The sequence below is a fragment of the Sphaerodactylus townsendi genome, linkage group LG15, assembly GCF_021028975.2.
Source record: "Sphaerodactylus townsendi isolate TG3544 linkage group LG15, MPM_Stown_v2.3, whole genome shotgun sequence".
Lineage (NCBI taxonomy): Eukaryota > Metazoa > Chordata > Lepidosauria > Squamata > Sphaerodactylidae > Sphaerodactylus > Sphaerodactylus townsendi.
The window spans coordinates 29,362,398-29,387,974 of record NC_059439.1 but is presented as its reverse complement, the minus strand read 5'-3'; the positions used below and the strand labels follow the sequence as shown (position 1 = coordinate 29,387,974).

At 54.1% G+C, this 25,577-nt stretch overlaps 2 protein-coding genes across 3 annotated transcripts in view; both read left to right on the top strand.

The window, feature by feature from the left end:
* PRPF31 (pre-mRNA processing factor 31) lies at window positions 1-11,203 on the top strand. 2 transcript variants are annotated; one of them, XM_048517454.1, is made up of 15 exons: window positions 1-137; window positions 249-455; window positions 567-751; window positions 1,355-1,415; window positions 1,601-1,684; window positions 2,616-2,713; window positions 3,079-3,185; window positions 3,607-3,776; window positions 4,482-4,639; window positions 4,747-4,836; window positions 5,513-5,640; window positions 6,574-6,646; window positions 7,813-7,941; window positions 8,084-8,182; window positions 9,593-11,203. In XM_048517454.1, the coding sequence occupies exons 3-15, from the start codon at window positions 578-580 to the stop codon at window positions 9,719-9,721; spliced, it is 1,500 nt and encodes a 499-aa protein (XP_048373411.1). In that variant the 5' UTR covers window positions 1-137; window positions 249-455; window positions 567-577; the 3' UTR covers window positions 9,722-11,203. The 2 variants fall into 2 exon arrangements, with proteins under 2 accessions (XP_048373411.1, XP_048373412.1); XM_048517455.1 differs by having other exon boundaries at window positions 65-455.
* Window positions 11,204-15,683: 4,480 nt separating this feature from the next.
* Window positions 15,684-25,577, top strand: part of CNOT3 (CCR4-NOT transcription complex subunit 3) — a 30,686-nt gene continuing 20,792 nt past the window's right edge. The window contains exons 1-3 of the mRNA XM_048516727.1: window positions 15,684-15,694; window positions 17,748-17,800; window positions 18,902-18,958. Coding sequence (XP_048372684.1) covers window positions 15,684-15,694; window positions 17,748-17,800; window positions 18,902-18,958 — 121 coding nt within the window. The remainder of the gene's footprint in view (window positions 15,695-17,747; window positions 17,801-18,901; window positions 18,959-25,577) is intronic.

The window sequence follows — 25,577 nt, the reverse complement described above, 5'->3', positions numbered from 1 at the left end:
ACCAAAAGGGGGGCCACTCTGAAAGCGGCTAGAGCCGACCTGAGAAAGCTGGCGCGTGCGCAGTAAAGCAACGCCGCATCGTTTCACGTTCTCCGAGTCTGTTAAAAATAATAACTGAGTTGCTGTTTGAACTTGAGGTAAAAATTGAAATCCTAGACGGGTTACGGTTCCCTATTGAAGTATCTTGGTGCCGCTCTAGGTTTTGCCTTTGTGGTTCTGTCAACTCTGGTTTGTCACCTTTGCCGTAGGAGAGACGCTTTTTGATGACGACATTGAGAGCGACGGAGCTGTGAGCCTGGCGCATTTATTGGAAGTAGGGATTTGGTTTGTAGGAAGAACAGAGAGGACTGAGGCGGCTGCTTGCTGAAGAGGAGCCGCGGTCGAAGATAGAGTCATCGAAGCGGCTGGTTTGACCTATAGGAAGAAGGCCTCCCTCTCCCTCTGCTCGTGTTTCGGTGAGTGGCTTTAGCTGCGGAAGAAATCGGTGTAATGGCAGGATCCACATTATGCTTGGGTGCATAAGGAAGGTTTTTTTTTTCTGCTCTGTAATTCTTTCTCCATTGCAGGTTGAGTCACCATGTCATTGGCCGATGAGCTTTTGGCAGACCTCGAGGAGGCAGCTGAGGAAGAGGAGGGAAGCTTTGCAGATGAGGAAGATGAGCCTACCATTGAGGATGTCCAAGAAGAGATGCAAATGGATCTGGCGACCGATTCGGTCAAGAGTATAGCCAAGCTTTGGGACAGCAAGATGGTGAGACAAATTATCTTGGGTACAGGAACCCCTTTTGGTGTAGCTCAGCACGGGCCAACTCAATATTTTTTTCTTGTGGAGGGTGGGAGGGTTTACATGGCCTTGATCTATACCAGGGGTAGGGAACCTGCGGCTCTCCAGATGTTCAGGAACTACAATTCCCATCAGCCCCTACCAGCATGGCCAATTGGCCATGCTGACAGAGGCTGATGGGAATTGTAGTTCCTGAACATCTGGAGAGCCGCAGGTTCCCTACCCCTGATCTATACGAAAGAACATTCTACATCTTTCTGCTAAGGGTATGTTGTTAAAAAAACCCTGTAAAATCCATATGTCTACTTTACATTCTTTCAGAGAAAAAAACACCAATGTATGGTAATCCAGTTTCTCAGGTTGTAAAAGATAGTGTTCAATGTCGCTTCACTGGTCTTTGCATGTGATTAGTGGCAGGAGGGATCTGAAATAAGAAAAAGCCTTAGGTATCTGCTTTAGGCAACTATTCCTATAGTAGATGCTGAGGTACATGGAAGAGCTTGATTGCAGGTTAACTTTGTAGATGGTTTCAAGGTGAGATTAACATCTGTTTGCATGTCTTCTATGCAGTTTGCTGAAATAATGGTAAAGATTGAGGAATACATCAGCAAACAACCCAAAGCATCTGAAGGTAACAAACCATTCTGAATCATCTTCTGTTTCCCGCTGCCGCCCCCCCCCCCCCCCCCCCCCCCGCTGTGTTTCTCCTGTGTGGAGCCTGTTGCAGGCTCTGCTTTGCACTGCACTACAGAGCCCGCATATACCTAACTTTACATCCCAATATGGTTTTCGACTTTGTTATTTCCCCCTTCCTAGTTTTAGGCCCGGTTGAGGCTGCTCCTGAATATAGAGTCATTGTGGATGCCAACAATCTGACAGTGGAAATCGAGAATGAATTGAGTAAGTGCAAAGTCAAGTAACCTGCTTTTTGTGTAGGAGAGAACAGTACAGTATTTGGAGGTATTTTACCGGATGCTGCTCAGTGTTACAAGGATAGCAGATTAAGAGAGAGACTGGCTTTACTAGCAAGGAACTGCAGTTGAGTAAGCAGGATTTAAGATGGGGAAGAGTTTATTCACATTTATACTTCTGTTTTATCCCGGTGTGTTCTCCAAGAAATTTACAAGGTCATTTTCTGCTCCATTTAATTCTTACAACAATAATCCTGAGAGGAAGAATAGAATGGGAGAGAGAAACTGATGGGCTAGAGACATCACTTAATGAGTTTTCAAGAGAATAGGGGTCAAAGAAGAAGAAGAGTTTGGATATATATTCCCCCTTTCTCTCCTGTAAGGAGATTCAAAGGGGCTTACAAGCTCCTTTCTCTTCTTCCTTCCCTCAAACAAACACCCTGTGAGGTGGCTGGGGCTGAGAGAGCTTCAAAGAACTGTGACTAGCACAAGGTCACCCAGCTGGCATGTGTTGGAGTGCACAAGCTAATCTGGTTCACCAGATAAGCCTCTGCAGCTCAAGTGGCAGAGCGGAGAATCAAACCCAGTTCTCCAGATAGAGTGCACCTGCTCTTAGCCACTACACTATGCTGGCTAGAGCCTAATTCTGCCAGACATCCTAGTCTTACATTCTAACTACTAGATCATGCTGGGTCACGTGCTTGCTGCTTCAGGTCATTGACTGTTTTGATGGAAGCTATTGCTCTGCCAGGAAAAGTTGTCTAGGCCAGCCAATTCTTGAAGAGGTTTGTTTCTAGGCAGCACTAGATAGAGGCAGTACAGGCTGGTATTTTCCTTGTGACTTGCTTTTGTTCTTTGGAATGTAAAGATGCCTGATTGCTTTCTACCTTCATGGGCCTCTCTTTGCTATTTCTCCCCAGACATTATTCACAAGTTTATCCGAGATAAATATTCCAAGCGTTTCCCAGAACTGGAATCCCTCGTCCCTAATGCTTTGGACTACATCCGCACCGTCAAGGTATTCAATTTTTTTTCAAATCTTGTGTACTACCCATCTTCTTTGTTGGAATAGCACTAAAAGAGGTTATAACATCCCCTCGGTGTCTTCAGCATTTTATCAGTTTGATGTAGTAGGAAGGGATGATTAGCAATAGCTAGAGTACTGGGCTTGGATATGGGCACAAGGCAAAGCAGGTGCCCCACTGCTGGGCCTTCATATTTCTCTACAAAGGCTCAGTCTGAAATTTGGGCACCAGAACTCTTCAGGAAAGGCCATAGAGTGAAGTTTTGGTAGCAATATGTTTGCAGTTGTTTCCTAAACATGTGTTCAGAAGTTTTGTTTTCTGTTCCATTAAGTTCCTTATTTTTGTTCGTCGCTTGCAGGAGCTGGGCAACAGCTTGGATAAATGCAAGAACAATGAAAACCTTCAACAGATTCTCACGAATGCTACTATTATGGTAGTCAGTGTCACAGCATCCACTACCCAGGGGTAAGTTGAGAATTTGGGGAACCCAAAGGGACATTTGGGGGCAAGCGTAATGAGGACTGACCTGATACGACGCCATTGTGGGTTAGTTTGAAGAATTGTCTTTTGGGGAATGTTCCTAAAGGCTGCTGGGCAACAGACTGAAAAATATCACAATGTGTCCAATTCCAGAGATGGCTTTTCCAAAAATCTTCCTGGTCTTCTCCATGGAGCAAACTTGGGCTCATTCCGCACATGCAGAATAATTCAGTTTCAAACTGCTTTCAGTGCTCTTTGAAGCTGTGCGGAATAGCAAAATCCACTTGCAAACAGTTGTGAAAGCGGTTTGAAAATGCATTATTTTGCGTGTGCGGAAGAGGCCATGGGGGGCTGAAGCATAAGAGTTGAATAGCTGGCTTCTGGCATTGCCTTTCTCTCCCGGCAGGCAACAGTTAACAGAGGAAGAACTGGAGCGCATCGAGGAGGCCTGCGACATGGCGCTGGAGCTGAATCAGTCCAAGCACCGCATTTATGAATACGTGGAGTCCCGCATGTCCTTCATTGCTCCCAACTTGTCCATCATTGTGGGAGCCTCCACTGCTGCAAAGATCATGGGTGAGACTCCAGACAGGCTGGCTTTCATCAGATATGTGTGGATTTCAGATCGTAGAATCATACAGTTGGAAAAGTCCCCAAAGCCCATCCGGTCCAACCCCCTGCAATACAGGAACACACAATCAAAGCACCTGTGACAGTTGGCCATCGAGCCTCTTGCTGAGAGCCTGCATGGTGTAGTGGTTAAGAGCAGGTGGATTCTAATCTGGAGAACTGGGTTGGATTCCCCACTCCTCCACCTGAGTGGCAGAGGCTTATCTGGTGACCCGGATGTGTTTCCACACTCCTACTTTCCTGCTGGGTCAGTCACAGTTCTTTGGAACTCTCTCAGCCTCACCTACGTCACAAGGTGTCTGTTGTGGGGGGAAGAAGGGAAAGGAGCTTGTAAGCCACCTTGAGTCTCCTTACAGGAGAGAAAGGTGGGATATAAATCCAAACTCTTCTTCTCTTCTTCTTCAATGACAAAACCCTCCTTGAAATAGCCCCACCCATTTTCTGAAAAGTTCGATAAGTGCCAGAAAATATATTGGTATGTGCCTTGATTGTCATGGGCACCATGTTGGGGAATCCTGGTTTAGAAGAAGTCACTTGCAATAGCGTTTTGTCGCTGAAAGGAAATGCCAGGAGCAAATGGCCCCAAAACTGGAACCAATCTGGCTATTTTTGTCTTGAGTTCTTCATCCTTTATTTCCTTTGCTTCTCAAGGTATTGCTGGTGGTCTCACAAACCTCTCCAAGATGCCTGCCTGTAACATCATGCTTCTGGGAGCCCAGAGGAAGACGTTGTCCGGGTTTTCCAGCACTTCCGTCCTTCCTCATACTGGCTACATCTACCACAGTGACATTGTACAGTCGTTGCCTCCGGTATGTGCCATTCCACAGATCTCCTCCCTGCCCAGTTGGTTTGTTGGCATGTGACCACCTTCACGGCAATTAACAAGCTGGTGTTCGGTTTACTTCTCCCTTTGCAGGATCTGCGGAGGAAGGCTGCCCGCTTGGTGTCTGCAAAATGCACGTTGGCAGCACGGGTGGATAGTTTTCACGAAAGTTCAGAGGGGAAGGTAAATGGTATAGTGTGAGGAAGTTGGTACATTGAGGGGGGCAGGAGCAGAAGCCAGAGGGAAGCTGGGAAGTTAAGAACATAAGAGCCTGCTGGATCAGACCAGAGTCCATCTAGTCCAGCACTCTGCTACTCGCAGTGGCCCACTAGGTGCCTTTGGGAGCTCACCTGCAGAATGTGAAAGCAATGGCCTGCTGCTGCTGCTGCTGCTCCTGAACACCTGGTCTGCTAAGGCATTTGCAATCTCAGATCAAGGAGGATCAAGATTGGTAGCCACAGATCGACTTCTCCTCCATAAATCTGTCCAAGCCCTTTTTTAAAGCTAAAAGTTGAAAAGTATTCAAGATGGTTGAGGTGGGATTGTGGGGAGGAGGTCTGACTGTGGGGAGGCTGGAAGGGATAACCCTGCAAGTCAGAATTCACCCATTCTTGGATAGCAAAGGTGGGCCAGGATGGAATTGACAGATCAAGGGCCTTGGGGAAAAGAGGATTTGGACAGAGGGTCTCAGGCAGTGGTGAGTTGTAAAAGCTGGGTGGGGTCCAAGGAGCCACAGTTCCTGACCCCTTCAAGGGTGGAAGACTATGGGATGGAAAAGACAGAGGAGAGAGGTGAAGCTTATGCCTATAACCAAGACAGTCCCCGCCCCCCCCCCCCCCCATATTCCATCACAATCCAGGTTGGCTATGATCTCAAGGAGGAGATTGAAAGGAAATTTGACAAATGGCAGGAGCCCCCTCCTGTTAAGCAAGTGAAGCCCCTGCCTGCACCTTTGGATGGACAGAGGAAGAAACGTGGAGGCCGAAGGTATGAGAGAGGAACAAGGAGGGAAGAGCTGACTGGTCTGAGACAATTAAAGGAACCAGGCAGGGCTGAGTGTTGAGCACAAGAGCTTGAGTAATGCGTGCACATGTGCGCAGAAGGGAGATGTATGTTTTTTAGCTGGCTCTCATAAAGTCTAGCTTTTCTTACAGTGGCCTTTATTTGTTTCTGGACATTTACCATTTATTGCGCTGTATCACACTTGGTTTTCTCCTTCAGAACTAAAAATTACAGGCACTGATATCTAAATTAATGTTCCCAAACAGGAAGGCTTATTTCTCTCTTCACTGAACACAAAGGTCCCTGAAGGGCCAGTATAGTGTAGCGTTTAAACTGTCAAGAGTAGGATCTAGGAGACCTGGTAGGTTCAAATCCATACTCTGCCAGTTGACTTTGGGCTAGTCCCATGCGCTCAGCCTAACCAGTCTCAACGGGGTGTTGTAAGGATTGTTGAGAAGAAGGGTTTGGATTTATACCCCGCCTTTCTTTCCTGTAAGGAGAGTCAAGGTGGCTTACAAGCTCCTTTCCCTTCCTCTCCCCACATCAGACACCTTGTGAGGTCAGCGGGGTTGAGAGAGTTCTGAAGAACTGTGACTAGCCCAAGGTCACCCAGCAGGAATATAGGAGTACAGAAACGCATCTGGTTCACCAGATAAGCCTCTGCCACTCAGGTGGAGGAGTGGGGAATCCATCCCCGGTTCTCCAGATTAGAATCCACCTGCTCTTAACCACTACACCCCCCTAAAGAAGAAAGATGTGAGCTGTTTTAGATTCTCACTGGGGGAAAAGGTGGATGATAAACAGTAAATTGTGAATTTTACCTGGCAGAAGACTTGGCTCTCTTTGATTAGCGTCACTGTGAATTCATGTCTGTCTCTCCATTTTTTCTTGATATAATGCCTTCTTTTATATCTCCAGGTATCGTAAGATGAAGGAGCGTCTTGGGTTGACAGAAATTCGGAAACAGGCAAACCGGATGAGTTTTGGAGAAGTAAGATATCTTGTGTATTGTCTTTTAATGTAAGATCTCTCTGCTAGCTTTGGGGAATGGATGGTGGCTTAACCTTTGACAGAACAAGGTGTTGGAAGCAGGACTTCTGGGCTGCATTCCTCCATCCAGACCAGGTGTATGAAAGCTCTTCTGTCTGAAGTTGCAGGTGTTGAACTATATTTGCTGTTGAGTAAGGACCAAAGAGTTTCCTGTGATGTAGCTTGGTTTTGTATTTTAGTAAACAAATATAGGAGACCATTAATTCCTATAGAGGAATGTTAAAATAAGTTTTACTTTATATTTTAATTTTCTAATCTCTGTGTTAATAAATAATTTGGAATTTGGCTTTTTATGAATTGTTGTTTTACTGGTTGTTAACCGTAAATAAACTGAACTGAGTTGCAGGTGCATTTTGCAATATGCATGCCCATTGTGCTTTTGGGCAGTCTACATATTTGTGTACAGTTATGGGCAACAATTGAACAAGTTCTACTATTCCTATGTGGAGGGGGAAATATGTAAAGGGTGTTTAGAGGGGCGGTGCAACGAACAGGCAGCCCCTTGATTTTATTTAATTATATGACTAAGGTTGCTACTTGCTATCGTTCTGTTTTGCTTGCACATTACCCTAGTCAGCGATAAGTAAGAGGGCCTTTTTAACCCAGGATGTTTCCTGCAGTCCTTTCACCCATGTCAGATTGAAGATTTAGTGATGGAATGTCTTCTGGAGCAGTAAAGTTTAATCCACAAGTAAATCCAGAGAAGCCTTTCTCCATTCAAGCTCTAATACACTTTGACACTGAGCTATACTGACTCACAAAGCACTTATTTACACGTTGTCACAATACATGAGCGTGTGGGGAGAGGGGCCTTCAGAAGAGAAAGGAAAAGGATGTTGGTTTGGTTTGTTCCCCCGCCCCCATTCTGAGTTGCTGTTTCCATCATTTGTCCGGCTAGTCTTTGATTAGTGCTTTCATTGTGTGTTCCTGCATTGTAAGGGGTTGGACTGGATGGCCCTTGGGGTCTCTTCCAGCTCTATGATTCTAGTCTGTTTCCTTATGTTCATTTTTAAGACTAAGCTCTTGTCATGTTGTGCCAGAACATTTCACTGCATGCCCAACCCCTTTCTCTCCTGCCTCACCTTATTTTCTTCCTCTGTTTCCCAGATTGAAGAGGATGCTTACCAAGAAGACCTTGGGTTTAGCCTGGGCCACCTGGGCAAGTCGGGCAGCGGCCGTGTCCGACAGACGCAAGTCAACGACGCCACAAAGGCGCGTATCTCAAAGACTTTGCAGGTGAGGAAGTGGGGATTGGGTGAAGGGGAGTGCCAGACGCAACCAGTCCTGTGTCATGTGACATGGGAGCAGCACCTCCCTCTTCCCTGCACCTGTGGCAAAGCTCTGATGGCGCCCTTATTTTTCTTGTCCTCCCATCCAGCGCACTCTCCAAAAGCAGAGCATGGTCTATGGAGGGAAGTCGACCATCCGGGACCGCTCCTCGGGTACTGCCTCCAGTGTGGCCTTCACTCCACTACAGGTGAGTGCTGCGATTGGGTTTGTGTGTTGCCTTTTAAGTATCGGTAACAGGTTTTGCAGGGGTTGAGGGCCCATGAAGTTCTAGCATGTTGAGAGGGATTTGTGCCTTGCAGAAGAAGAAGAAGAGTTTGGATTTATTCCCCGCCTTTCTCTCCTGTAAGGAGACTCAAGGCGGCTTACAAGCTCCTTTCCCTCCCTCTCCCCACAACAGACCCCTTGTGAGGTAGGTGAGGCTGAGAGAGTTCTGAGAGGACTGTGACTAGCCCGAGGAATGCAGGAGTCAGAATTCAGCCAGCAGGAATGCAGGAGTCTGGAAACACATCTGGTTCACCAGATAAGCCTCTGCCACTCAGGTGAAGGAGTGGGGAATCAAACCCAGTTCTCCAGATTAGAATCCACCTGCTCTTAAGCCCTACACCACGCTGGCCAGCACTAGTTTGCACAGGAGAGAAAAAAAATTATAGAAGGGCTGAGTCAGAAGGGTGGAACCCACAGTCCAGTCCAGTTTTCAGTTTTATTACGGCCATTAGGCCAGCAAAAAAAAGAGTAGAGAAGAACAAGAAAAAGGAAGAACAATAAACAAAAGAAAAATCGAATTTGTACAGAAATCCATGGTATAAGTCTATACACAAAAATATCATCCACTTGTAGCATTATTACGGTCACCTTCATGTGGTCTGGCTCTTGGTCCTAACATGATTCTTCGCTTATTATGTGCCAGCATACAAAATTTAGCTACCTGCTGAGATATAAAAGAAACTGCTACCTGCTGAGATATAAAAGAAATTCTCACAAGAACTGAATCGGAATTAACTATAGTTAAATTTCTGTACTGAATGAACAATGGATGAATTAAAGCCTCCCTTTCCCCTTTATGGAGTTCACAATGCAATAGATGCAATACAGAGTCCACTTCCCCTGAGTTACAAACACATAATCTCCTATGTCGTGGGATTTTTTGAAATCTGCCCATTAGATTGGCTGATGGAAATGCCAAGATCTGTTTTACACTTTTTGAGGGGAGGGCTGTGGCTCAGAGATGAAGCATCTCCTTGACATGCAGAAGATCCCAGGTTTGAACCCCAGCACCTCCCGTTAGGAGGGTGCGGCACTAGGAGAAAAGCTCTGCCTGAGACCCTGGAGAGCCACGGCCAATCTGAGTAGACCATTCGAACTTCTATGAGCCAGTGGTCTGAGTATAAGGTAGCTTCATGCGCGTGACCCCGGCCACTCTCAAAGATTCAATGACCACCTCAGTGTGTTCGGCCTTTTGTCTTTTCTGTCCTGCAATGCCGAGAAAGATGGCCTAAGCAGTTGACTTCTGAGCACCGTGTTGCAAGCTGCAGGCTGCCCTGACTTGCCTTTGGATTCTGATTTTTTTTCTCCTCTTTCTGCCTCCCTCCCCCACCAGGGTTTGGAGATTGTGAATCCACAGGCCGCCGAGAAGAAAGTCGCGGAAGCGAACCAGAAGTACTTCTCCAGCATGGCTGAGTTCTTAAAGGTGAAGACCGAGAAGAGCGGAATCATGTCCACCTCCTAAAGTTCTTTTCCTTCTGCGCGGGTGCTGCTCCTGTTCACGTGCGGTCAGAAACCATAAAAGAGAGGCCGGGGTCTGCATGTAGAAGGTGGGGCCTTCCTCTTGGACCAACAAAGGCTGGAGGCTTCTGAAGAAAACGTTGTCATTTCAGGACATCTTGAGCCAAGTCCTCCTCCTCTTTTTCTTCTTTTCTTGACCTAAAGGATCCCTGTAGAGAGCCTCCAATTCCTGTTGCAGCTATCTGTTGCCTAATAGAGAACATGCCTTTTTCCCCAGGTTGTTGTAGTGTGAGCTTTTTTTTTAAGGGCTTGGAAGGGCTAACAAAAGGTAGCTGCTGAGAAACGATGACGTTCTCCGTCACTTGCTTTCTCATACTTGAGGCTTTTTTAAAATGCTTCCATAAGCTGGTTGTTGAGTACAAGGCCTACTTCAGAGGAACCCTGCCTTTGCTGTTCCAGTTGGGAGCCTCCAGCAACTAATCCCTCACCTACCCCCTCCTCCAACTTCAGCCAAAAGAAATTATCTGATTGGTCGTGCAGATCTAGATCTCTATCTAGACTATGATTCCCATCAGCCTCTGCCAGCAAGGCCAGTTGGCAGAGGTTGATGGGAATTGTAGTCAGCGAACATCTGGAGGGCCGTATGTTGGAGACCCCTAATTTAGAAGTAGCCTTGTTTTCCCTGCACGTGGAGAGGAGGTGAGAACCCTGTTGACAGAATTGTGACGAGCTACTAAACAGTGCCATGGAGAATTAGTGCGGTAATTGCTACAGACTAGTACAGAGAGATCTGAATGGCACTGAATTCTTCTGGATGTTACGCACACATGCCAAAAAAAAAGCCGATAGCCGGATAGCTCTTCAGAAGTGAAAGTGGTGGGGAAGAACCTGAAGGCAACTGAATTGTGGCTTTCCTTGTACAGAGTCTAAGCAAGAGGCGGCATCTTCTCAGTGATTTGCCCTCACGTAAATTAGGGTTGGGAAGATAAATCTATTTCTCAAGCGTGGTGGGTTCTGCGGATCGCTCTGTGCCGGACGGGACGTCTACTATACATGCTGCTAACTGCAGTTCCTTGGTTTTCTACAAGAAGGATGTCTGGTTTGGAAAAATCGCATTGTTTAGATTTTTTTTTGGTCTAACCAGGATATCCTGAGTATTGAGATAAAAGCAGCTGCTGGGTTTGTAGGGGAATGTATTTGTACAGCTGCAACATCACATTTTGTTTGTCTCGGTGGGTGAATTTTTTGCAAGAACTAGAACTCCACTGAAACCCACGTGCAATCTAGTGTTGGTTTGCTTTTTTGTACTGGGGTGGGGTGGGCGGTGCCACAGAAACTCTCCAAATAGCTCCTGTGGCTGGGGTGCATGTCCATTTATAGTTGTGTGACTTGAAAGCTTATTTACACTTGTTTTCTAAACGTGCGCCTTTTGCCCAGAGTGTTAACTTCCAGAATTGAATACAGAAATTAAAATTTTGGAAAAATGGTTTAGCTTTGAATATTATTATACTTACAATTCACCGTGTTGGCTTTGTGTGGCTCTTGCTTGCTGCCATTGTAGTACAATTCTATTATTATTTCTTGGGTATCTGGGTCGTCTTTACTTTTGATGTTTCTTTCCCTACTTGCTCCCAGTCCATTCAAAGCTCCCCAGTCCTGAAACTGTGGCAGCCACTCCTTAGAGCCCAGTCTTCTTACTATGATAAGATTGGCCATCGTGCTTACAGATGTACAGTTTCCACAGGGTAGTGCAGCAGGCCAGGGCAGGAAGGGAGAGATTTATATTCCTTTTGCTGTTTAGGTGACCTTTAACTACGACCACATTTATTGTAGCCTACTCTTTTATAGACTTACCTCTAGCCTGCTGCCTTGCAGTTCAGCAGGAATAAGGCCAGGTCCTTCAGCAGTTCTGAGTTCCGTGCAGGATGGGTGTGTGTGTGTGTGTGTGGAGAGAAGGGTATACTAAACCATCGAAAGGAAGTGCATGGTATGGAGCCCAGGAGGGGGGATGTGGGGAGAGAGAAACCGCTGACCCTTTATTTCTTTGCCGAAATGGGGACAGGTCAGCAGACAGGGGTGCATTAGGTCCTAGGACCCAGTTACCTGCATTTCTGTCACCTGTGGACAGTTAGTGCCAGAGAAATGTCTTGTAGTACAAGCTAGGGAATTCCATCTGACTGCTTCCCATTTTTGCTGCTTTACTTCTTGGGGAAGTTGCAGTGTGGCTTGCAATCTATGGACACTGTTGCACAGCAAGCCCCAGTTACTGTTCAATTATTAAGAATTGGTTTGATGGAGACAAACAACCCGGCTCGGTTGGGACGATGGGAAACCTGGATTGAGAGTATCGAAGTTGGAGGCAGGTGGGTTCTTTCCCTTTCATTTGCTGTTGTCCATGTAAGTAGCAGACTCCACCGGCCAATTACAAGCCTCGATTGCTACCTCATGTTTTCTCTTTTCCCCACCCCTTTCATCCATTGGACCACGCCCCCAAAGAATCCCGGCAAATAGAAGAGGGGAATAGTTTTGGGGGGGCGGGACAGTATGGTCATCCAGTGGGAGAGAAAGGTATGTGCGGGCTCTCTTACTCACAAAAGAGAGACTCCAGCCGTTTCCGGAGCTGCGTCCACGCCCATTTCGCAGTAGCAACCAATTATTAGAGCTATTAGGTTGAGTGATGGCATTGCAATCCAGTCGTGCTTGCCTTGCCCGAGAGGGCTCTCGTCGGAATAAGCAATAACCAATGATCGAAGGGAATTTTTTGACGGGCATTCCTCGCGTCCATTCGCTGATCCGCTAGGCCACAAAGCCCGCCCTGCCAGCTTGTTTTTCGCGGACTGGTAGGCGTGGTTTTGTGGAATACATCCGCACCTCTTCAGCCAATCGATACACGGAGACGCATTGACTGACATCTCCTTTTGACAAATAGACCTTATCCATACCTGTAAGTGACAACTGCGGCCGCGCAGCGTCGCCCCGCCCCTGCTTCCCTCCACCGTGCCCCCTTCGCCAGCATCCAATCGTAACCGAGGGTGTGTTGAGCGGCGGGTGACTAAACCTATGATTTCCGGGGAGAGGCGGGACTATTGGAAGGAGAGGGGGGGAGGCAGCCGCCATCTTGGATGCCGCGGAGCCCGAAAGAGGGGGGAGAGGGGGAGAGAGAGAGGGAAAAAGAGAGAGAGACCCGGAGACCCGGAGCCGCCGGTGAGAGAGCGAGAAGGGGCGGGGCACAGCCTAGGGGCGGGGTTTAGGAGTACCTTCGGGGGCTCCGTAGGGAATGTGGCCAGAGGGGGTCCATATGGGTTCTATGGGGTGGGTGGCTCTATAGGGGAGGTTTCTATAGGCGCCAGTGGGGGGATCTATAGGCCAAAGGGGGCTGTATAAAGATCTGGGGGTTTTGTGGTGCAATGATGCGAATTTGGTATAAAAGGAGTCATGTAAGGGATGCGACCCCATATAGGAAACTGGATCTATAGGGTGGGGGTGCCATATGTATAGGGAGAACAGTGGGATCTGGGTGGGGGTAGTGACGTGTGTGCAGGAGGAAAAGGGAGATGCGCGACGTTATACAGGACTACGAGTGAAGGGAGGGGGGCTGTGAATGCTGAGATTCTCTAGGAAATGTGGCCATATATCCGCCTCCTCCTATGGGTTAGGGCCCATCTGGAGCATGTGAGCTCCTGTGCTCTAATCAGTTATGCAGAAGTTACAGAGTCTGCAAAGAACTTCTCGTGTGAATGCCTCCATCTTCCCTGTGGGGTATTCAGGACGTGCCGGGAGTTGCATAGGGACTCTGTGCAAGAGGGTTTTCAGTAGCTGGTAAAAGTCCATAGGTTATGGCAAGGGGGATACCCTCTCTAACGAGGGTCCATCAGCAACTTCAGGGTGATGCCAGCCTGTATTACAGGAAGCTTTTGTGGCTCTCTCTGCAACTTATCCTAACACACAGTAAAACACACTTTATTGTTTGTTTCCCCTACTTGATTCTGCTTTTGCTAGTCAAGTTGTGGACAGAAACATGGAAATAGAGACCCACTCTCTGTTTGCAAGAAATCTTCCTGGCTGTAGGTGTTCTCCCCCACCCGCATCCCCACCCCCACCCCACACGCACCCACTTTACAGCCTGTGTTTGCAGTCATAACAGATAGCAGCTCTTTTCCTCCCCGAGTGGAAAGCCGAGGTTGTCAGGATGCTGCGTTTTGTACCCGCTAGCAGTTTCGGCATTGAACACACACACACTAACACTGTGTTCCTTATGATCTTTATTTTTGTTAGTCTCAGTAATATAGTGGGGTTAGAACAGCGACGGAAGAATCTCCGCAGTTTGGTCATCCAGCTGCTTAATAAAAGATAACCGGTGCCTGAGCATCTTTTCCAGAGTGGGGTCTAAAAACTGGGGCCTTATTCTAGGAGTCTGCAATAAATTACTAGCCTTGTAAGGTAGGCCATTTGGTTTGTGTCGGTAATGTCTAGGTGGTGGTAGACAGGATTGTTCCCAGCTTGATGTCTCTCAGATCAAGGCCCTGCAGCCGGTTTGAGCCCTGTAGCATGCTGTGTATATTTCACATTTTGGTATTAGGTTCTTCCCCTACCACCTCAGGCAGGAGGGCTATGGAAGGCCTACGTGTGAGCTGCGGCAGGTTAGAATAAGCCTGGCTGGATAAGCAGGGGGTTGGACTAGATGACCCTTCCGACTCTATGATTCTATGGATGGAAAGAAATTGGCGTTGTAGAAGGCAGCTCTGAAAGTCCTGTTATTTCCGCCGTACAGAAAGGAAATGGAGGCTGAGAGAGAGATCCGCTGTGACTCTGCATTGAGGCAGCGACAAAAATGCAGCTTGAAGTCCCAAGTTTCCTGGACCGGCATTTTATTTTACCAAGGAGGGCGTCCCTCAAGTACATGATTCGAAAGTGGAATGGTGCCAAAAAAGATAAACTCTTATCAAGAGATGTGTCAATCCTCAAAGGTGGGGTGACCCCGTTCCCTTTTAGGTGGATTCTTTTTTTAAAAAAAAAAAGCAGAAAATCCAAATGTATTGCATCAAAGCAGCGCTGCCGCCGCTGCGGCTGCTGCAAAATTGCATTTCCCCGGCACTTGAAACGGATGCGCAGCTGCTGGGGAAATGCAATTTCCCTGTAATGAGTAGCGAGTCCATTGCTATTATGGTTTGGTGTGGAAACTGGTTGTTTATATTCCACGGGCCTAGCTCTGAGACAATACCTGCGCCGTCATTTGAGATGACCAATGTTGATGTCTCTCCCTTCCGTGCTGTTCTGTTAGAAGCCTGTTTAGCTGTGGACTTTTTTTTTAAAAAAAAAAACAACCCCAAACCTTTGAAGGCGGCACAGCTCCTTAGTGTATCATTCATATAGTGCAACTCTCCTTGAAAACACAAACACAAGAGAGGCTAATAAAGCCCCTTATAGATCTTCCCAGCTTGCCTTGCTTTTCCTACGATTTTTAAAGGCTGCGTGTTGCGCAGTGGCCCTGCTGCCCAACACCGTAAGCGGGAACCTTCCTAATTTCATCCGTTTGATATTATTTATCAGGAGGGTTGAAAGAAGATGCCTAGAGAGGCTCTTGCCTCAAGCCGAGCGGTGCCTTTCAAAGTGTCGTACGTCAGTGGGGTTCCAGGGCTGTAGGCTGGTCACATGCAGGAAGTTGTTCAGGCTAATATTGCCTGGCCTGTGGGTCCCAAACCAGAAGTGGGCCGTGAAGCTTGTGAAATTGGATCCTCGGCCTTCACTGGTTTGCCAATTTTTGCAGATGCTGTTTCTCGTTGGGTGTTTTTGCGTGGGTCAAAAGAATTGAGGCACCAGTGGGAGATAGAATAGGCCTGGCTGAAAGAGCAGGGGGCTGGACTAGATGGCCCTTCCGACTCTATGATTCTGTGGATGGAAAGAAATTGGCGCTGTAGAAGGCAGCTTTGAAAGCCCCTGTAATGAGTAGCGAGTTCACTGTAGAGATGCGGGGCAGGTAAGACGGGCAGGAGTCCCCCCCCCCTTCTTTGTGGTGGTATAGTCCTAACCTGGGTAGCACAGGTTAGTGTGGTCTCGTCGGATCTGTTGGCCCTAGGTAGTGTTTGGATGGGAGACAAGTGAGGAAGTCCGATGTCGCAGAGCAGAATCAGGCAATGACAAACCACCTCTGTTCCTGTCTGGTAAACCACCTCTGTTCCTCTCGGGCCTTGAAAACCCTACAGCAATGGTGGCGGACCTATGGCACGGGTGCCAGAGGTGGCACTCAGAGCCCTTTCCGTGGGCACGCGCAAATAGAGTCCCCCCCCCCCCACCTCTAGGCTGGCCTGGGCCGCTGGGCTCGATTATAAGCATTAAACCTAAGACCTAGTTTTGGGGAAGCAGTGTAGGTAACCCTGTTAAGTACTGTTAAACCCCACTGATTTTCATTCAAAGAACTAAAGGGCGATCCTTTACCTGGGAGTAAGCTTGGTTGCTGGCAATGGGGCTTGCTTCAGAGCAAACCCTCCTAGGGTCTTGATTCACCCTTTGGAAGACTTGCATGGTTGCTTCAAAGCAAAGTCACCGACTACCACCAGGCTTATTCCCGAGTAATGCATACCTCGGAGCCAACTGTTTTTTCTAAATTAAAACCTCAGTATTCAGGTTAAATTGCCGTGGTGCCACTTTGCGATAAATAAGTGGGTTTTGGGTTGCAATTTGGGCACTCAGTCTCGAAAAGGTTAGCCACCACTGCTCTACAGGTTCATTGTAAGTCAGTTGCAACTGGATGGCAAAAACAAAAGAAAATTGTTTCTTGAGTTTGTACGTGGCCGCTTGCAGTTCAGTACCCCCTTTAAGACTTCTTGCTTGCCCTCCTAGGCTTCCTGTACCTCCTCTGCAGCAAGTCCCGTTCCATGCATTTCCCGTGTTTTGGGGATGGCTCAATGCTTTGAGGAAGGACTGTGCAAAACAATCACCCAGAGTTTGCTTTGCAAGGATGAAGCAGAGGAGCCCCAGGGAGACTGGTTGGGGCTGTTGAGGTCATCTCATAATTGTGGGTCACCAAAAATGGCGTTGAAGCCGTCGTTAACTACACAACTGCTGTGTTCAGGGCAACTTCCAACAGCCACCGTGCACTGGGACAGTGCCCTAAGAGTGCTGGACCATAAGCAAGCCCCATTGAACCAAGCTGGATAGGTTTCTGGGCAAACATCCTTCCAGGATGAATTTGGTCCAGGCGTTTCCAGCTGCTTAGCCTAGATCAGTGGTGGTGAACCTATGGCACAGGTGCCAGAGGTGGCACTCAGAGCCCTCTCTGTGTGCACGCGCAGAGGCCCCCCCCCCCCCCACACACATCTAGGCTGGCCTGGGCCACTGGGCTCGATTATTAGCATTAAAACTAAGACCTAGTTTTGGGGAAGCCGTGTCGGTAACCCTGTTAAACGCTATTAACCCACTGATTTTCATACGCTGAACTAAAGCACGATCCCTTTACCTGGGAGTAAGCTCGGTTGCTGGCAATGGGGCTTGCTTCTGATTAAACCCTCCTAGGGTCGTGATTCACCCGTTGGAAGAGTTGCACGGTTGCTTCAAAGCAAAGCCAACAACTACCACCAAACTTACTCCTGAGTAACGCACGCCTCGGAGCCAACCATTTTTTTCTAAACTAAAACCTCAGTATTCCGGTTAAATGGCCCTGTTGGCACTTTGCGATAAATAAGTGGGGTTTGGGGTTGCAGTTTGGACACTCTGTCTCGAAAAGGTTCGCCACCACTGGCCTAGATCAGGGGTGTCCAACTCTGGCCCTCCAGATGTTCGTGGACTACAGTTCCTATCTGTAATTCATGGGCTGTGATTCTAAATTGGCTGTCATAGTCCATGGACATCTGGAGGGCCAAAATCTGGACATCCCCTGGCCTAGATTCTGAGGAACAGGAAAAAAGAGAGGACCAGACGCCGTAAGTTGTGGGAAGCGAACCTTCCTGGGAGCAGTAAGCTTTGGGTTTTCTGCCGTTCGTATGCTCTCTTCCCCTAGCGATCTGGTGACCTTCCCCTCCAACAAACCCCAGATATTCCCAAATACCCATTTACAGCAAGACCTGCAACCGGGAGCCTTTTAAAGGTAGGCTTGGTTGGAGAGCGAGAATCGAGGGTGGGTATTCGTCCCTTCTCAAAACATGACTTGTCCGGCGAAACCCGGTGGCTCGAGACAGACAAAACAAAAACGTTTCCAGTCGTAACACGTTATTCGCTTGCAGGGTTTTATTAGCACAAAATGGGGGACTGGCAACTAGATGAGGAGAGATCGTTTTGGGAGATCAGACTAGCAGGGCGATCCCGTGCGGAGTTAGTCCAGTCCGAGCCTGTTGAAACGAATGGGCTCAGGTTGCAGTAATTCTCCTTTAGGATTGCACTGTTAAGTTGCAATCTTGAATGATCTTGTAATTCACGCCTGTTGCTTTTTCATTTGTTTCAGTATTTGAACCTGAGGATTCTTGGCATCGTGGGTTTGTTCTTTCTGACTGAGAATGTATCCAAGCTTTGGCTTCAACATCCATTCTTTTTTTTTTAAAGTTCTCTGGGCTGGATCGGACCCTCATGTCCAGCCATTCATTTGCTGCCACCACCACACCCCTTTCATCTGTGGTTGGATGCTCTGCCTTGGTTCCTCTCTGTGATAGTAGACAGTCACATTTCTCAAAGGGTCCTTTGAACTATTTACAAAGAAGTGTTGTAAGCCAGGAAAAATATGAAATTTTGCTCCAGAATTTCAGGAGTTGGGCTGTGAAAAAGGTGGATAAAAATAAATGATACATTTAAAATATAAAAGGAGCAGCAGTGGTGTCGAGGCTAAGTGCAGGTGCGCTCTAATCTGGAGAACCAGGTTTGATTCCCCACTCTGCCACTTGAGCTGTGGGGGCTTACCTGGTGAACCGGATTAGCTTGTGCACTCCCGACACATGCCAGCTGGGCGACCTTGGGCTAGTCACAGCTCTCTCAGCCCCACCTACCTCACGGGGTGTTCGTTGTGAGTGGGAAAGGGAAAGGAGTTTGTAAGCCCCTTTGAATCTCCTTACAGGAGAGAAAGGGAGGATATAAATCCAACTCTTCTTCTAAAATCCAGTTTTTAAGTTATGGGGTTGGATCTCATTCGGGTTTCAGAGATGGAAGGGGGCTTTTTCGCTGTCACTTCAAACCTCTGCCCCCTCTGTTCTGTTCCCAGCAATTCCCCAGTCCTTTGGGGGCAGTATTGAGTTGCAGCTGGAGAAAGGGGACAAAGGTAGTCTATTCTGCTGAAGTAGATCTTGATCTAGATCCGAGCCACTGGTCAAACTACTTGACCCCCATACAAACCTCTGTAGATAGAAAAAAGTGCAGAGAAGGGCAACGAGACTGCTTGAGGGATTGGAGCACCTTCCCTATGAGGAGAGGCTGCAGCGCTTGGGACCCTTTAGTTTGGAGAGGAGACGTCGGAGGGGGGATGTGATTGAAGTCTATAAGAATATGCACGGGGTAGGAAATGAGGACAGAGAGAAATTTTTCTCTCTTTTTCACAATACTAAAACCAGGGGGCATACCTTGAAAATGCTGGGGGGAAGAATTAGGAGTAATAAAAGGAAACATTTCTTCACGCAACGTATGACTGGTGTTTGGAATATGCTGTCACAGGTGGTGGTGATGGCCACTAACCTGGATAGCTTTAAAAAGGGCTTGGACAGATTTATGGAGAAGTCGATCTTTGGCTACCAATCTTGATCCTCTTTGATCTGAGATTGCAAATGCCTTAGCAGACCAGGTGCTCGGGAGCAGCAGCAGCAGCAGAAGGCCATTGCTTTCACCTCCTGCCTGTGAGCTCCCAAAGGCACCTGGTGGGCCACTGCGAGTAGCGGAGTGCTGGACTAGATGGACTCTGGTCTGATCCAGCAGGCTCTTTCTTATGTAGTCCTTTCGACCACATTTGTTTCCTCGGTTCTCTGTTTAAGATTCTGGTTTTGCCGTCCGTTCTGAAGCCGTGACCGGACAGTTCAGATAATCGGCAAAGCCTAGCTCATGCGCCTGTGTAGTACAAAGAGATGTTTTAATTGCTGTAGCAACCGATTAGTCTTCCAGCAGCAGAACGTTGGAAATTAGATTCAAATCAGCCCTTTTGGATGGTGATTTTAACCATGACCGTGCGTAAGGCAGACCCAGTAGCAACGGCGCAGTGTTCCTATCAGTGACTTCCAGTCTGTGTTGAGAGGAATCCCGTGACTTCCCAAAAGCATTTCAGAGAATTCCTGAAGGAGAAGTGATGGAAAAATCGGAGCCCGTTGGGTATGTCCTTGCTTATACCCTCCAGACGAAGCAAGACGCCAGCCACATCTTACTGGGCCCAGTCAACGTACACATGAACTGACTGGATACGCAAAAACATGTTCTGGGATTCTCTGCAGCAAGAAAAGTGTTGAAATGAATTAGAAATGGTTCCTGGGATGTAGAAATGTTGAAGACAGATGCCAGTATTTTGAACAGACGGTCGTACACCGTAGTTGTGCTACGGCCAGAAAAAACAAAACTTGCTGAATAAGTTCAAGAAGAAGAAGAAGAAGAGTTTGGATTTATATCCCCCCTTCCTCTCCTGCAGGAGACTCAAAGGGGCTTACAATCTCCTTGCCCTTCCCCCCTCACAACAAACACCCTGTGAGGTAGGTGGGGCCGAGAGAGCTCTGAGAAGCTGTGACTAGCCCAAGGTCACCCAGCTGGCGTGTGTGGGAGTGTACAGGCTAATCTGAATTCCCCAGATAAGCCTCCACAGCTCAGGTGGCAGAGCTGGGAATCAAACCCGGTTCCTCCAGATTAGATACACAAGCTCTTAACCTCCTACGCCACTGTTGCTCACCTACGCCACTGTTGCTCACCTACGCCACTGCTGCTCACCTAAGTTCACCTAAAGCTCACCTAAGTTCACCTAAAGACCCCCGACATAGCCCTTGAAAGGAATCCCATCTTTCACCGTAGTCTTTTTAAAAAGCCCAGTTCAGTATGGAATTCAGTAATTCCGCTGGCCAAGCTGTAGACGCGAGGCTAAAAGTTCACGCTCCCGTTTGCTTAGCAATGAGGAAAAGGCCTTTCTGAGAGATGGTGGTGATAGTTTTGGGCGCTCCGGGCTGCTCTGGTCTAATCTAGATTTGGGACTAGAAGGAAGCCGGCTAGGCCTGCTCCCGGGCCGTTCGCAAGGAGCTTGATGGACACAAATCAGCACCGTCTCCTGCTTAATGCTTGCAGACAACATTCCTGTTAAAGATACTGAAGTAGTGCTGCTTTTAAAATAGAAAGAGCATCGAAGTCTCGTCCTCTTTCTCCAAGTGACTCTTTTCCTGGCCGTAGATGACTTCTCCTCCATAAATCTGTCCAAGTGACTCTTTCCTCTCTAGCTTCCTGCAGGTTTGACGGCGTTTTAATTTTGCGGATAGAGGAAGAACGGTGTATTTTAAAAGGTGCAGACAACCGCGTGCTTGCTTTACTTCAAAAGAAGTAAGAAGCGCGCCTCTGATCTCAACACGCTGATGACTGAACGAGAGGTAGATTGGGCCGCTTGTTTTCAACGACGGTTCTAGCTCTGTTTCTCCAAGAGTCCGTGAGACTCCTGGGTTTTCTTTGAAGGGAATAGAAGCTGCAGAGAATCGCCCAGAGAATGGCGGATCTCTGGGTCACTAGGCTGAGCTAGTACAAGTATTTGCTAGCTCGTCTGCCCAGGAACACCACTGTACATATTGTTGAAGGCTTTCACGGCCGGATTCAACTGGTTGTGGTGGGTTTTCCGGGCTGTGCAGCTGTGGTCTGGTGGATCTTGTTCCTAACGTTTCGCCTGCATCTGTGGCTGGCATCTTCAGAGGTGTATCACAGTGGGAAGTGTGTTACACATTCTGTAAGTCTGGTGTAAGTCTGAACACTTGTGTGTAACAGACTTCCCTCTGTGATACACCTCTGAAGATGCCAGCCACAGATGCAGGCGAAACGTTAGGAACAAGATCTACCAGACCACAGCCACACAACCCGGAAAACCCACCACAACCACTGTGCATAGTTTGTGGTATTTGCCCTGCTTAAGAAAGCAAGCTTTTTTTTTCTTTCCAGTTTACAAACATGCTCACCTGGGAACTGATTGATTTGTATTTCCCAGATGTGAGACCGGTCAGATGGCCCTCTTGTTTGGAGCAAGTCTCCTCTGCCTTTAACAGCTGCAGGACAAGAAGACGTTCAGTCAGACACACTCTTGACGTGAATGTAACAACGAGAAAAGCTTTACCTGTGTGATTGGTGTTTGGAACATGCTGCCACAGGAGGTGGTGATGGCCACTAACCTGGATAGCTTTACCCACCCCCCCCCCCCTCCATCCCTCCCCCCCCCCCCCCCTCCCCCCCCCCCCCCCCCCCCCTCCCCCTCCGCCCCCCCCCCCTCCCCCCCCCCCCCCCCCCCTCCCCCCCCCCCCCCCACCCCCTCCCCCCCCTCCACCCCACACCCACCCCCACCCCCCCCCCCCCCCACCCCCCCCCCCTCCCCCCCCCCCCCCCCCCGCCCCCCCCCCCCCCCACCCCCCCCCCCCCCCACCCCCCCCCCCCCCCACCCCCCCCCCCCCCCACCCCCCCCCCCCCCCACCCCCCCCCCCCCCCACCCCCCCCCCCCCCCACCCCCCCCCCCCCCCACCCCCCCCCCCCCCCACCCCCCCCCCCCCCCACCCCCCCCCCCCCCCACCCCCCCCCCCCCCCACCCCCCCCCCCCCCCACCCCCCCCCCCCCCCACCCCCCCCCCCCCCCACCCCCCCCCCCCCCCACCCCCCCCCCCCCCCACCCCCCCCCCCCCCCACCCCCCCCCCCCCCCACCCCCCCCCCCCCCCACCCCCCCCCCCCCCCACCCCCCCCCCCCCCCACCCCCCCCCCCCCCCACCCCCCCCCCCCCCCACCCCCCCCCCCCCCCACCCCCCCCCCCCCCCACCCCCCCCCCCCCCCACCCCCCCCCCCCCCCACCCCCCCCCCCCCCCACCCCCCCCCCCCCCCACCCCCCCCCCCCCCCACCCCCCCCCCCCCCCACCCCCCCCCCCCCCCACCCCCCCCCCCCCCCACCCCCCCCCCCCCCCACCCCCCCCCCCCCCCACCCCCCCCCCCCCCCACCCCCCCCCCCCCCCACCCCCCCCCCCCCCCACCCCCCCCCCCCCCCACCCCCCCCCCCCCCCACCCCCCCCCCCCCCCACCCCCCCCCCCCCCCACCCCCCCCCCCCCCCACCCCCCCCCCCCCCCACCCCCCCCCCCCCCCACCCCCCCCCCCCCCCACCCCCCCCCCCCCCCACCCCCCCCCCCCCCCACCCCCCCCCCCCCCCACCCCCCCCCCCCCCCACCCCCCCCCCCCCCCACCCCCCCCCCCCCCCACCCCCCCCCCCCCCCACCCCCCCCCCCCCCCACCCCCCCCCCCCCCCACCCCCCCCCCCCCCCACCCCCCCCCCCCCCCACCCCCCCCCCCCCCCACCCCCCCCCCCCCCCACCCCCCCCCCCCCCCACCCCCCCCCCCCCCCACCCCCCCCCCCCCCCACCCCCCCCCCCCCCCACCCCCCCCCCCCCCCACCCCCCCCCCCCCCCACCCCCCCCCCCCCCCACCCCCCCCCCCCCCCACCCCCCCCCCCCCCCACCCCCCCCCCCCCCCACCCCCCCCCCCCCCCACCCCCCCCCCCCCCCACCCCCCCCCCCCCCCACCCCCCCCCCCCCCCACCCCCCCCCCCCCCCACCCCCCCCCCCCCCCACCCCCCCCCCCCCCCACCCCCCCCCCCCCCCACCCCCCCCCCCCCCCACCCCCCCCCCCCCCCACCCCCCCCCCCCCCCACCCCCCCCCCCCCCCACCCCCCCCCCCCCCCACCCCCCCCCCCCCCCACCCCCCCCCCCCCCCACCCCCCCCCCCCCCCACCCCCCCCCCCCCCCACCCCCCCCCCCCCCCACCCCCCCCCCCCCCCACCCCCCCCCCCCCCCACCCCCCCCCCCCCCCACCCCCCCCCCCCCCCACCCCCCCCCCCCCCCACCCCCCCCCCCCCCCACCCCCCCCCCCCCCCACCCCCCCCCCCCCCCACCCCCCCCCCCCCCCACCCCCCCCCCCCCCCACCCCCCCCCCCCCCCACCCCCCCCCCCCCCCACCCCCCCCCCCCCCCACCCCCCCCCCCCCCCACCCCCCCCCCCCCCCACCCCCCCCCCCCCCCACCCCCCCCCCCCCCCACCCCCCCCCCCCCCCACCCCCCCCCCCCCCCACCCCCCCCCCCCCCCACCCCCCCCCCCCCCCACCCCCCCCCCCCCCCACCCCCCCCCCCCCCCACCCCCCCCCCCCCCCACCCCCCCCCCCCCCCACCCCCCCCCCCCCCCACCCCCCCCCCCCCCCACCCCCCCCCCCCCCCACCCCCCCCCCCCCCCACCCCCCCCCCCCCCCACCCCCCCCCCCCCCCACCCCCCCCCCCCCCCACCCCCCCCCCCCCCCACCCCCCCCCCCCCCCACCCCCCCCCCCCCCCACCCCCCCCCCCCCCCACCCCCCCCCCCCCCCACCCCCCCCCCCCCCCACCCCCCCCCCCCCCCACCCCCCCCCCCCCCCACCCCCCCCCCCCCCCACCCCCCCCCCCCCCCACCCCCCCCCCCCCCCACCCCCCCCCCCCCCCACCCCCCCCCCCCCCCACCCCCCCCCCCCCCCACCCCCCCCCCCCCCCACCCCCCCCCCCCCCCACCCCCCCCCCCCCCCACCCCCCCCCCCCCCCACCCCCCCCCCCCCCCACCCCCCCCCCCCCCCACCCCCCCCCCCCCCCACCCCCCCCCCCCCCCACCCCCCCCCCCCCCCACCCCCCCCCCCCCCCACCCCCCCCCCCCCCCACCCCCCCCCCCCCCCACCCCCCCCCCCCCCCACCCCCCCCCCCCCCCACCCCCCCCCCCCCCCACCCCCCCCCCCCCCCACCCCCCCCCCCCCCCACCCCCCCCCCCCCCCACCCCCCCCCCCCCCCACCCCCCCCCCCCCCCACCCCCCCCCCCCCCCACCCCCCCCCCCCCCCACCCCCCCCCCCCCCCACCCCCCCCCCCCCCCACCCCCCCCCCCCCCCACCCCCCCCCCCCCCCACCCCCCCCCCCCCCCACCCCCCCCCCCCCCCACCCCCCCCCCCCCCCACCCCCCCCCCCCCCCACCCCCCCCCCCCCCCACCCCCCCCCCCCCCCACCCCCCCCCCCCCCCACCCCCCCCCCCCCCCACCCCCCCCCCCCCCCACCCCCCCCCCCCCCCACCCCCCCCCCCCCCCACCCCCCCCCCCCCCCACCCCCCCCCCCCCCCACCCCCCCCCCCCCCCACCCCCCCCCCCCCCCACCCCCCCCCCCCCCCACCCCCCCCCCCCCCCACCCCCCCCCCCCCCCACCCCCCCCCCCCCCCACCCCCCCCCCCCCCCACCCCCCCCCCCCCCCACCCCCCCCCCCCCCCACCCCCCCCCCCCCCCACCCCCCCCCCCCCCCACCCCCCCCCCCCCCCACCCCCCCCCCCCCCCACCCCCCCCCCCCCCCACCCCCCCCCCCCCCCACCCCCCCCCCCCCCCACCCCCCCCCCCCCCCACCCCCCCCCCCCCCCACCCCCCCCCCCCCCCACCCCCCCCCCCCCCCACCCCCCCCCCCCCCCACCCCCCCCCCCCCCCACCCCCCCCCCCCCCCACCCCCCCCCCCCCCCACCCCCCCCCCCCCCCACCCCCCCCCCCCCCCACCCCCCCCCCCCCCCACCCCCCCCCCCCCCCACCCCCCCCCCCCCCCACCCCCCCCCCCCCCCACCCCCCCCCCCCCCCACCCCCCCCCCCCCCCACCCCCCCCCCCCCCCACCCCCCCCCCCCCCCACCCCCCCCCCCCCCCACCCCCCCCCCCC